At 48.8% G+C, this 12328-nt stretch overlaps 1 protein-coding gene across 2 annotated transcripts; it reads right to left on the reverse strand.

The window, feature by feature from the left end:
* Positions 1-1344: 1344 nt before the first annotated feature.
* GLUL (glutamate-ammonia ligase) lies at positions 1345-12328 on the reverse strand. 2 transcript variants are annotated; one of them, XM_047751987.1, is made up of 8 exons: positions 12196-12323; positions 11070-11189; positions 9222-9400; positions 7218-7379; positions 5213-5359; positions 4687-4814; positions 4293-4492; positions 1345-3466 (listed from the first exon to the last, which is right to left on the reverse strand). In XM_047751987.1, the coding sequence occupies exons 2-8, from the start codon at positions 11078-11080 to the stop codon at positions 3148-3150; spliced, it is 1146 nt and encodes a 381-aa protein (XP_047607943.1). In that variant the 5' UTR covers positions 11081-11189; positions 12196-12323; the 3' UTR covers positions 1345-3147. The 2 variants fall into 2 exon arrangements, with proteins under 2 accessions (XP_047607943.1, XP_047607944.1); XM_047751988.1 differs by lacking the exon at positions 11070-11189 and having other exon boundaries at positions 12196-12328.

Below are 12328 nucleotides of genomic sequence, written 5' to 3' on the forward strand. Positions count from 1 at the left end.
ATTGCCCTGTGAACTGTGTAGGTCAAAGGTAATTCCAGGTAAATAAGTGGTGAAGGAAATATGCTGGTTGTTTCCACATAAGTCCTGATTGCATTAACTTAGAATTCCTTTTCAGGCACTCTGCCAGGGAATTGGTGACAAGGAATACAAAAGCAAACTGCTCAGGTCATTGCCTTAGTGTAGTGCTTACGCTGAGCAAATACCCCGCTTACCAAGAACTGCGGGGGTGACCTAGGGAAGGGAAGCCAACTTTAGCCAGGGATGGGAAGTAGAATTTCAGTTGAAATAATCTGTCAACAAAATCAGGAAAACAGCAACAGCAGGCATTCTTAATAACCATAATGAAACATGGTGCTAACTGGGACGCCACCCGGCAACCAATAGGTTAAGATCATTCTACTCTGAAAATTGTCAGGACCTAAAACTTCCTAAAGAAAAAAAAAAAAAAAAAGAAGTGGATAATGAGGATTACTTAAGACCGGAGCAATGAACACTTTACCCCAAAAAAACTTCCATCTCCAAATTTGCTTTAACAAGTTAATGCTACCTCCAAAATGAGGACACTACCTTTTAAAAAGGGTTAATTACCACTGTCCACAATACGTGGCACTTTAACAAGGTGAAAATGTTGGATGAATAAGTGCTTTTGTTAAAGGTGTGTGCACAGTACCATGGAGCAGAAGGGAGCTCCTACCCAGCCTGGTGTGGAAATAGCTAGGAAGGCAGGAGGAGTAGGAGTCCAGGTAAAAGGACTGAGGGTAGGGTCACAGAGGGTTCAACATGGAGCTTTGGGGGGCATCACAAGCAGCTCGCTCATCTAGAGCAAGGAATAGCATACCCAAGGCCTCTTTGGAACTGGCTGGCCTTTAGCACAGCCAGCCTCAGAAGGCTCTAACCAGCGTAGCAACGTGGTCAATATTTGCTATTTAGATGAATCACTGGCAACTGGGCAGAGGATGAACTGGAGACCAAGTAGGGATAGTGAGACTAGTTGAAAACACTAAATACTTGATGCTGCTATAAAATTAAGCCAGAAGGGTGTTCAAAACAACGTGACAGCAGGATAGGGCAATGCCAAGTTCAGGAGCACAGGCAGGAAGAGCTGGGGTTTGTATCTTACTACAAAACTCTAGGGCTGACTGATGGCCAAATACTCAAAAGCATGGGGAAGAGCTGGTTGGCAACACAACTTAGGAAAGGTTTTGCTTTTTCTCTCAATTCCAAGAACAGGTAAACCTGCATTTACTTTGCCTTACAAAACAAACTCGCCTTGTTTGGTAGGAAAAGGGAACGAATCGGCACATAGGGATTTAAAAGAATCACAAAGAATCAAGTCAGAAGAGATCTTATGTTAGGTTGATTTATAAGAGCAGCTCCAGACAGTTAACACAGTTTGTTTACAATGAGGAGTTATCTAACTCTGAACACACTATATGTGGCAACCAGAAGTCTGGCAATTAGAAGTCACATTAAGAGAAAACCACAACCCACCTGCCGCAGCCAACACAAAAACAGGCAGAAACAGCAGGGGAAATATAGGGACCAAAGGTGGGGGTTTTATTATAAAAGAAAAAAAATAACTCCTTGGGAATCTTAACAAAGGAAGGGATTACTTCACACTCAGAGACTAGACACCAGGATACAAAATTACAAGTGTGTGGTCTCCAGGCAAGACCCACTTCCTCCAAGAGCAGAGAGAAAGGAGACTGCTGGAGCAAACAAGCAATTCTGTAAAACAAAGACTTAGAAACCCTACAAATACGATTAAAATCTAAACTTCTGTTTTGCTTTAAAAATTTTTTTTTTAATATATCAAAAGGCCTGCTTTAGTGACATGCTAGTGCCACCGGAAAATAACCCCAATACCCCCTTGTCAGTAACATGCTCAAGTTGACCAGCCAACTCAGATTTCCAGACCCCTGTGTGTATAAGTACATGTGTATCTTTTTAATCCAAAGCCCCACAGATCAGATGACAGCTCCTGCTGTCACCTGTTAAACAACCAGTGTTGCCCCCCCACCACCCCAGAAAGGTGGGCTGGGCACAGAGAAGCCCTGAAGTGGTAGAGAGGGAAGAACAGCCCCAAATAGCTAACTTTCCATGCACCCCACCCCCACCCCACTCAGAAGGACATCTTTTTTTTTTTTTTTTTTAATGGCCACACCCATAGCATATGGAAGTTTTCACCAGGGCCAGGGAATGAATCCCAAGCCGTAGTTGCAGCAACTCCAGATCCTTTAACCCCCTGCACATGGGTGGGGATCGAACCTGCACCTCCACAGTGGCCCAAGCCGCTGTAGTGGGAATCTTAACCCATTGCGCCACAGTGGGAACTCCAGAGATCCTTATTTCTAACCAGACTACCTTCTCAAATTTGGCTCCCAGTGACCAGAATGGTTTTCTCTCTCTTAGGAAAAAAAAAAAAAAACACCATTTGTCTGCACACCCATATATATAATTTTTTTGTTTTTATATTTAAATATAAAAATACTACTCTTCTTTGTGTTATAAATGGACCAGACAGTAAGAACTTTTTCTTTTAAGGTAGGGCTAGCCATCCATTTACGCTGAACGTTATCAGGGCCTTTAGCCCCAGGCAAGGGAAGTACCACACCAGATCGAGGGCATTTTCCTACCTCATTTCCCACCCTTCCTTCTCCCCTAATGCTCACCCTTAAGAGAAAGTTGGTTCTAACCTTCTAAGGAATGGAAGGTCCACCAACCAAGAAGGGGACTTCTAACCGAACCAAAGTCAGGTCCTCTGACCCCCGACTCAACTACCACTCAGAGAAAGTCTGCCCCTTCCCTGCACAAAGACTATGTTCTCTGTCCGGATAGCTGTGCCTACTGGACAAACACACCTGATGAAATGGAAGCAGTGGTTATGACTCCCCACCTCCCTCCCCACTAACACACTAGAAACTTTAGTGATAGGGAAAAAAAGAGGGGGGGGTATGTGTGAAGAGATTAAGAACTTGAGCCCTCTATCCTGGCCAAAGAAAGCAAGAGATATTAACTGGGCATGAGGAATAAAAAAGACCTTGCTATTCCGCCCTTTGAGTTACAGCTATTACGACAGTTGAGAGGGGCGAAGGAGGGGGGGGTGTAGAATTAGGAGGGGTTTTGATGGCTGCCCGTCTAGTCCACTTAGTTTTTGTACTGGAAGGGCTCGTCGCCAGTTTCGTTGAGAAGACACGTGCGGATGAGAGCTTCTGTCACCGCAAAGGGGTCACAGTTGGCAGAAGGGCGACGGTCTTCGAAGTAACCCTTCTTCTCCTGGCCGACAGTCCGGGGAATACGGATGCTAGCGCCACGGTTGGCCACGCCGGCAGAAAAGTCGTTGATGTTGGAGGTTTCATGGAATCCAGTTAGGCGCCGGGCGTTGTCCAGGCCCCCCTTGGGATCGTAGGCTCGGATGTGGTACTGGTGCCGCTTGCTTAGCTTCTCGATGGCCTCCTCGATGTACCTGGAGAAAAGAGTTAAGATGAGAGTCTGACTTGCCACCAGGAGACCCGCCCTTCAAAAGCAGAGAAGCAGGTATGGATCCAAGGATGGAGTGACTCATCTACAAAAGATTGTTTTCCAGGGATCAATTCACCCAAGCATGGCCCCAGGGAACAGATCCTCCCCAGGGGCAGTACTCTGCTTTGTAACCCTTGTGTCTTTGTGCTTAAGAGCGCTGGTCTTCTCATGTGTTGAATGAAAAGACCCCCATCCAAGACTTTCTCCCACTCATGGGCATGAAGTTGATTTATAAGCTTGTGTTGCTGCTACTTTAGTTCTGTAGATTTCCAAACGCATTAATCTATGTCAACGTTCCCCGATCACCATCCTTGAATCCTGCTCCTAATAGTATTTAGGGGGTACTTTTCAAATAGAAACCAAACAACAGGATCAGAGGACAATTTTTGAAGCTGAATGCTAAGAGCTAAGGCATGAACTGAGGAGGCCAGCTTACTCATCCCCAATACATCAAATTCTTGGCAAGCATTTTTTTTTTTTAAACTTTTTAGGGCTGCACCCGCAGCATATGGAGGTTCCTAGGCTAGGGGTCCAATCAGAGCTACAGCTGCTGGCCTACGCCACAGCAACACCAGATCCGAGCCTTGTCTGCAACCTATACCACAGCTCACAGCAATGCCGGATCCTTAACCCACTGAGTGAGGCCAGGTATTGAACCTGCAACCTCATGGTTCCTAGAAGGATTTGCTTCCACTGCGCCAGGACAGGAACTCCTTGGCAAGTATTTTTGCAAAGAGAGTGAAATGGCTCCAGCAGGTGCCCACACTCACTTCAGACCATTCTCCTCTCGCATGGCCTTGGTGCTAAAGTTGGTGTGGCAGCCGGCACCATTCCAGTTCCCAGGAATGGGCTTAGGATCAAAGGTGGCGATCACTCCGAAGTCTTCGCACACACGATGCAAGATGAATCGGGCCACCCAGAGGTGATCTCCCATGTCGATTCCTTCACAGGGTCCGATCTGGAATTCCCACTAGAGAGAACGAGAAGAAGATTGGCCTCTAAAGCAAAACCAACTGCTCGCCCCAACCCACCTGCTCCCATTTCACTTCTATTCCACAGCACCTCGAGAGTGCTGGGTTAAGGACTGGTGCATCACAGCAGCCCTTGCTAGCAAAACCCTCACTTGCCTACAGGCGGGGAAGGTGATGGGCTAGAGCCATTTACCTGGGCAGGCATGACCTCGGCATTGGTGCCCCCAATCTTGATGCCGGCATACAAGCAGGCCCGGTAGTGAGCCTCCACAATGTCCCTGCCATAGGCTTTGTCTGCTCCAACACCACAATAGTACGGACCTGCAGAGGCATCAAGGTGGAATGAATGTCAAGAGGCAAGACATGGAGAAAATTCCTACCTAGGTAAGATAACCGGCCCAAGTCAGATGTCAGAAAGCTCTCAACCACTTGCTCTCTGGAATCCCCATCCCTAACTGCCCCTGGATGTAGAGGAGTAGGTGCAGGGGGCTCCTCTCATAAAGCCAAAGGGTTCCCCTTAGTGTTAATGTCTAAATGTCCATGCCTGGATCTGGGTAACACAAGGGCTCTATAGTATTATTTCAACCAGTCTCCGGGATACTACTCCTCTACCTTTTTAATCCACGAGGATTCATTCCAATCTCTGGAGAGATACTTTTTTCTTTGCCAACTAACACTTGGGGAAAAAGCAAAATTCCTCTCTCACCGGGAGGACTCACCTTGGGGCCCAGGGAAGCCATTGGAAGGCCAACCAAAGGGGTGTCCATCTGTGCCCATGAGAGTATATTCCTGCTCCATTCCAAACCAGGGGTGCTGGTTGCTCACCATGTCCATTATCCGTTTACAGGTATGCCTTAAGTTGGTCTCTAGGAAAAAGAAAGAGCCAACACACTTATTAGAGACGCATGGGCAAATGTACCGAATCCACATGCGCCTGAGGTGGTTTCCAGGAATCCGCACACCTGAGATGCTGAGTGTCAGCTGCACTGTAAGCTTTCAGTCCCCGCTGGTGTAAAAGCGGACAATGAGAGAAGCTATAATTATGTATCTGTAGGGAGACTCTCAAAAGGCTTTATTTATAACTAAACTGGGTTACAACAAAGTCACACGGCAGCGGATCCAGAATAGAGCACGTTTTCACTTTATCTGCAAGCTGGCCCCCTCCCAAACGCCAAATGTCAAGCACTTAAACTCTCTATTCACTAGAGAACTGCTTCTCGCTTTCCATCTATTCCTAGTTTCTCAGGCATTTAGAGCTAAATCTACAATTTTGACTGAGAGAAGAAGAGCCTTACATTCTAGGTGAGAAGGTAAACCACTGCAAAGTTCTATAGCATTGGCTGGTGCAAAAACAAACAAACAAACCCCCTCCAAACCCCAGTAAAATGCAATGAACTCAACTGAAACTATTTCTAAGCTAGAATTACTTTATGGACTCATTACCATAACAATTCCACTATGTCCCAGGAACCATTTTATGACCTTCATATTTTATCAAAGAAAACCTATAACCTTGAGTCTTCCTAACAACCCTGGAGGTGGGGATTACGAGTCTCCGTTTTTACAAATGAGAAAATGAGGCTCAGAGATGGCAGGTAGCCTGCCCGGGTCACAGCAAAAGCAGCAGAGCCAGGAAACTTTGCTTGTCTCAACTTCCGAGCTCAAGTTATTTACCACAATATGATAATGCCTCTCCAAACAAAGACAAGTAATAAGGTCCAGAGTCACTAAGTGACTTGCCAAAAAGTCTCACTGGCAGAGCATGGCAAATTTAAAAAGATGAACGAAGTAGAACTGGGAGCAATGGGTGTGCTAGACAAACACCAAAGGGGCGGGGCTCCAGCAACCCTCAAGGCAAACATATGCTATTGGTGAAGCCGGATGTCCCCATTTTAGTCAGTGGGCAGAGAAAGGAAACGCGCTGTGTGGAATGAAAAGGCAACCAGTGCGTAGTGTACAAGCCTTCTCAATTATCCGCACTCATCAACTCAGTTCGCCCCACAAACAACTTTCTAAGATGGATTTTATTAATTTCCCCATTTTAAAATCGGGGAAGTGAGGAGTAGAGGTGAAAAGTAACTTGCCCAAGTTCATAGCAAGGAAGTGGCACAACTAGAATTCAAATCCAACATTCTAACTTTAGAATCTGTGTCCTTAAAATCTACAGGCAGGCAGGAGGGCTGTGCCACGGAGGACTAACGGCAAGCAGATTTAGAAGAATCTAATGTTGGAGTTCCCGTCGTGGTGCAGCGGAAACGAATCTGACTAAGAACCATGAGGTTGTGGGTTCAATACCTGGCCTTGCTCAATGGGTTAAGGATCCGGCACTGCTGTGAGCTATGGTGTAGGTCACAGATGTAGGTCACAGACGGGGCTTGGATCCTACGTTGCTATGGCTGTGGCTGGCAGCTGTAGCTCTGATTGGACCCCTAGCCTGAGAACCTCCATATGCCGAGGGTGCAGCCCTAAAAAGCCAAAAAAAAAAAAAAAAGAGAGAGAGAAAAATTGAGTGTTGTTTTATGCCACCAATAATGGGAGGATGGGCCACGCAACCTCTTTGAACAAGGATGTTCTAGATGGAGAGATGAGGCCCAAGCGAACACAGACTTCACATACAGTTCTAAGACAGGCTGGTCTTCTCAGTACCAATTTTGGAATAGCCTCTTCCCCGCCTTTCCAATTCATGGATTGGGGTGGGGGCACCCAGACCTATCCTCTACCCACCTGCAGGCTTTCGGTTGTACTTGAAGACCTCACAGAACACCAGCTTGTTGGGGTCCTTGCGGAAAGGGTCCCGAAACATGGCAGCAGGGACAAGATACATGTCACTGTTGGAGCCTTCAGACTGAAAAGTACTAGAGCCATCGAAATTCCACTCGGGCAACTCTGGGGTAAAAAGAGAGGAGAAAATTTAAGTTAGAATGCACAGGAGCTTTTCAGGCAAGAGTACAGTCCCCTCGTTCACCTTTCCATCTCTAAAGAGCCACAGTCTCTTGTCCAGAAAGTCAGTGATGCATGACTGCTGCTATTAACATGCAAACCCTGATGTCTGCATGCAGCCCTACAGATCTTCCTGAGTTCCAGGTAAGCCCATGGCATCACTTTCTTAAAAGTAACAGTCACAAGAATAACCTAAGAATAACATGTCTTTCCTAAATAAGTCTACTGGATACAGAAGACACAAAATGGACATCACCAGCAAGTCAGGCATTATTTAAAGTATTGCAATAAAGGAGAAAAAGATTCTCTGATTTCTCTCAATAGGCCATCTGTGTTGCTTTGTTCTCTTAACTCATCCCCCCACTGTGTCAACGGACTGTCCTTGCTCAAGTTGGGTCCTTATTTTACAGATGAGGAAACAGACAGTGAGCAGGGTGACTGATTCAAGGATGGTCCCATATCCACTTTCATACTATGTTTTATTTTATTTTATTTATTTATTTATTTTTTTAGGGCCATGCCCACGGCACATGCAAATTCCCAGGCTAGGGGTTGAACCGGAGTTGCAGCTGCCTGCCTACACCACAACCACAGCAAGGCGGGATCCGAGCTGCCATGTCTGTGACCTACACCACAGCTCACGGCAATGCTGGATCCTTAACGCACTGAGCAAGGCCCAAGAACTGAACCCACATCCTCATGGATACCAGTCCGGTTCATTACCACTAAGCCACTATGGGAACTCCTCCACAATATGTTTTTAAGGCCAGTTTTTTTTTTTAATCACTCCAGTTGACCAGGAGTTCTCCTTCCTTTTTCCAGGGCCTGTCCAATACTGCCACATAGCAGGTGTGTAAGATACACTTTATATTAATACAGTCATTCATCCATCCACTCAAATGTGACCAGAAAAGTAAGCAATCCTAAAAGTAGGTAAAAGGTGATGGACCACAGTCCCTTTGCTCATAACAGCTCCTGTGGGATAAGCAATCAGCCAGTTGGAGAATTTCCCAAAGAGGCACTAATTAAAAACAAATGAATGGCTGGCCCTATTTAGAGACCACTTTAGGGCATTTGCTTTGTATCTAGAACCTCAGTATCAAGTTCTCTATTTGGGTAGGAAAGAGAATTCGAAGAGTTTGTGGGAGTTCCCGTCGTGGCGCAGTGGTTAACGAATCCGACTAGGAACCATGAGGTTGCGGGTTCGGTCCCTGCCCTTGCTCAGTGGGTTAACGATCCAGCGTTGCCGTGAGCTGTGGTGTAGGTTGCAGACACTGCTTGGATCCAGCGTTGCTGTGGCTCTGGCGTAGGCCGGCAGCTACAGCTCCGATTGGACCCCTAGCCTGGGAACCTCCATATGCCAAGGGAGTGGCCCAATAAATAGCAAAAAGACAAAAAAAAAAAGTTTGTGAAGTAGATGACACAGTCAGGTTTGAATGATGGTTTTCAAAATGGGTTCCTGGGGGTACGTTATAGCCAACGAAGCAGGGATGCCCAAGTCAGCAAAGTTTCCAACCTGTCTCTCCTCCAATCCAGACTTGATCTTTTTTTCCTGCAATCTACTGGCTTACCCGCAGGATTCCATTTAAATAAAGGAGTCCATTGTTGTTGTACTCAGAGGTCATGTAGGAGCTTAATGTTGACTGAATGAAGTCTGAAAAGCCCTGCTTTAGAAGAGCTTTACCTGCAGGATAGCAAAGGCCAAACCTGGGGGCTTGGTCTCAGGCTGCTGCCCACCCCCACGCTGCCCCCACACAGCACAGATCCTCACGCTGCCCAGCCTCTCACCTTCTATACACTTGGGCTCAGAATCCAGGGTCCGGGTCTTGCAGCGCAGTCCCTCTCCCGTACCGTCAATCCAGATGTACATAGCTTGGACTTTCTCGCCCTGGGGCAGGGACATGTACACCTGCTTGATGCCTTTGTTCAAGTGGGAGCTCGCTGAGGTGGCCATGGTGGACGGTGTTCTGGAGGAAAAGAGAGAAAGCAGAAAACAACTAAGAACACCAACTCCAGACAAACCCACTGCAGGAATGACTCATTAGGGATAATTAAATCAAGAAGTCAAGTGGGAGTGGTGGCCCCTCCCTTTGGAAACCACACACACACACACACACACACACACACACACACACACACACAAGTACACAGTACATTTATTTAATTTGCTTTCAGAGAGATTAAAAAGTGTGTTTGTGGCCGCACTCTCGGCATGTGGAAGTTCCTGGGCCAGGGATCAAACCCGCGCCGCCACAGTGGTGGGAATGCCACTTCCTTAACCCACTGCACCACAAGGAACTTTCTAAAAGTTTATACTAGACAAAAATCTCCTGATAAGCCTCCTCAAGCTAGAATCTAAACTTGTGAGGACCAAGTTCTATTTTTTGCAGTGTACCAGAGGTAGAGGAATTTTTCATTTCTCATACTAAGATACCAGAAGAGGAAAAAACCCCAAAACACACAAAAAAGAAAATACAGAAGTTCAGAAACAGGAAAGTTTGCAGAACAGACTGCGTCTCCAAGTAGACGCCAACCACAGCAAGGCTTAGCTGCTATGATCTCTGGACTGTCTTCCCTTTTCCTCGCACCCCAGAGGATATCTCAATAAAAAATCCTTTTGAAGATTCCTCCACCCCTCCAAAAACCAAACACTCTCCTGCCACAACACATAAGGTTGGTAGGGTGAAACAAGGGGCCCAGCCAGAAGGTTTAAGAGGTTGGTGGCTTCCTAAAACAACTGCAGTTATTATAACCACCAGGATATAAAAATAGCTGATTCAAGCTGGATTCTAAGATGCACATGGTCAATTTCCATCAGTTCTCACTTCAGAAAGTCAGTTTCAGTTTGAGAATGACCAGATTCCACCAGAGAACTTTGCAAGGAATTAAAAAATCCCCACTTCTAAATCAAAAAGATCTGGGGTTTCAAAAGCCTCTAGGCATACTAAAAACTGCAAATCCCTTAAAGAAGAGACACTGAAGCCACAAAACCAAACCTCAACACAAGAGGAAACGTTCTACCCCTCCAGTCCCGGGTTGATAGCCCAGGGTGGCTGCAAAGGGAACACATTGTTCTCCTCCAATGACTTGGGCAACTTTCTGAAGTACAGTGGCAAAGTTTCTATGGGCAACCGGCCCATGTTTGCCCAGCTGAAAACAAAACTGCTTCTCCCTCCGACAGCCTCACCCTTCCCCCTCACCCTTCCCCGAGGGGAAGAGGAGAAGCTCTCTGTCATGTCGTGTTAGCAGACAACCACTACTTTTGCCTATTCCCTTTAGAAGATTTGGTCTGTCAAATACTGTCCCCCCACCCCCCCAACTCATCCAGCCTTTAAAAGGCAGGAACAACAAAAATCCCTGACTCTTATAAAGAATCCTATCTCCGGGCTTTCCACCCCAACCTGTTACACCTCCGACTTCAAGACACACTTTCTCCCTTAAGCTTGGATTCTGCTCTTTTCAGTGATGCCAGCTCGGTTCCATTACAAGTCGATTGCCAACATCCTAGTCTACTATTATGTTAACTGGTGCCGCCGCCCAGGTAACAAGATTAGTGGTGGTGGTGGGAGGGGATGGGATGCTGCAGGTTTTAGCCGTGTCTGCAGTTAGGGTCCTCATCCCTGCCTCCTCACTCACCCCAGCCACATAAGGTCAATGGTATCGATAGGGTTGCCCTCCTTAGCCCTTCTCCTTTTGGAGCTGCGTTCGCGCCTCTCGTGGGTCTCGGGCTCCCGCTGGTCCACGCACCGGAGCTTTCTGGGCGAGGGAGACGGAGAGGGAGAGGGAGTCGGAGTCGGGGAGTGGTCGAGATCCGACCGGGACGAGCAGGAATACGAAGGCTGGTGGGTCAAGGACTTGATTTTGACTCGCGGTTTCTCTCCAGCGTTCACTGAGTAGGCGACGAAGCCGAAGCAGTTGGAGGGGGACCCTGAGGACCGCGACTCCAGGTCGTCTTCATTTTCGTTTGTGATTGTCTTCGCGGATTTGCGGCCGGGGGAGGATCCCCGCTTCCCGCCCCCGGGGCAGTTGGAATAATCCACTTTGAGAGCGGCCCTTTCCCACTGAAATGTCCCGAACGTGGGCGCCCCGCCCGGGTCTCAGGGCCTCGTCAAGGGGGCCATACCCCTCCAAGGTCGGGGAGGGGGGAAGGGGGAATAGGGACGTCTGCCGGAGGGACAGCGGGCCGCTGCTGCCCCTGCCCGGCCCGCCAGGCCTCTCCACCCCTCGCGCCCTCCGGGCCGCACCGCGCCTCTGGCACCCCATTGTTCAGTCACAGGGGCAGGCCCCCGGGACTCCGCGGCGGGAGCGGCCGCCCTGCACACGCTCACGGTCCTTTGCCTCCACGCAGGCGTCTAACCGCGCCGATCCGCCCCAGGGCCCGCCACTGCGGAGGAGGAGAGCGAAGCTTCCACCGAGGGACCACTCCGCCACACCGCCGGGCCGGGGGCTCAGGGCCCGGGCAGTGCCTCCACCACTCGCCCCGCTGAGCGACCTCCAGGGGCGACGCCTCTGGCCGCAAGCAGCCGAAGGAAGAGCAAAACAGCTCCCCGCCCTCCTCGAAGCCCGTCGATGCGCGCGCCCAGCCATCGCCAACCGAGACCCGCGGGAGCTACGAGCGGCTGAAGCCTGCGGGAGGCGCCGAAGGCCGAGGCGCTGAGAAGGAGCAGGAGGTGGCAAGGGCCGAGCCGAACCGATCCGTCCCGGCGCGGTGGCTCGGGAGGCGCGCGTCACTTCCGAGCCCCCGGTCGAGGCGGGCGCTTACCTGGGCGGCGAGCAGGAGGCAGGGCGGGCAGGCCGCGAGAGCGAGAATCGGAGCGGAGAGGCGAGGAGGCCGAGGGTGCTCCTTAAACCATCCGCTCTTCTCCCATTCTCGGCTCTGCAAGGCGGTCCACCGC

Source organism: Phacochoerus africanus, chromosome 11, assembly GCF_016906955.1.
Source record: "Phacochoerus africanus isolate WHEZ1 chromosome 11, ROS_Pafr_v1, whole genome shotgun sequence".
NCBI lineage: Eukaryota > Metazoa > Chordata > Mammalia > Artiodactyla > Suidae > Phacochoerus > Phacochoerus africanus.

Excerpts from the sequence above, each read along its gene's own strand:
- GLUL (XM_047751987.1), bottom strand. Across the intron at positions 4,815-5,212 it reads TGGCTTCCCTGGGCCCCAAG|GTCCGTACTATTGTGGTGTT; the intron begins GTGAGTCCTCCC and ends ATGCCTCTGCAG. Across the intron at positions 4,493-4,686 it reads CCGAGGTCATGCCTGCCCAG|TGGGAATTCCAGATCGGACC; the intron begins GTAAATGGCTCT and ends CGTTCTCTCTAG.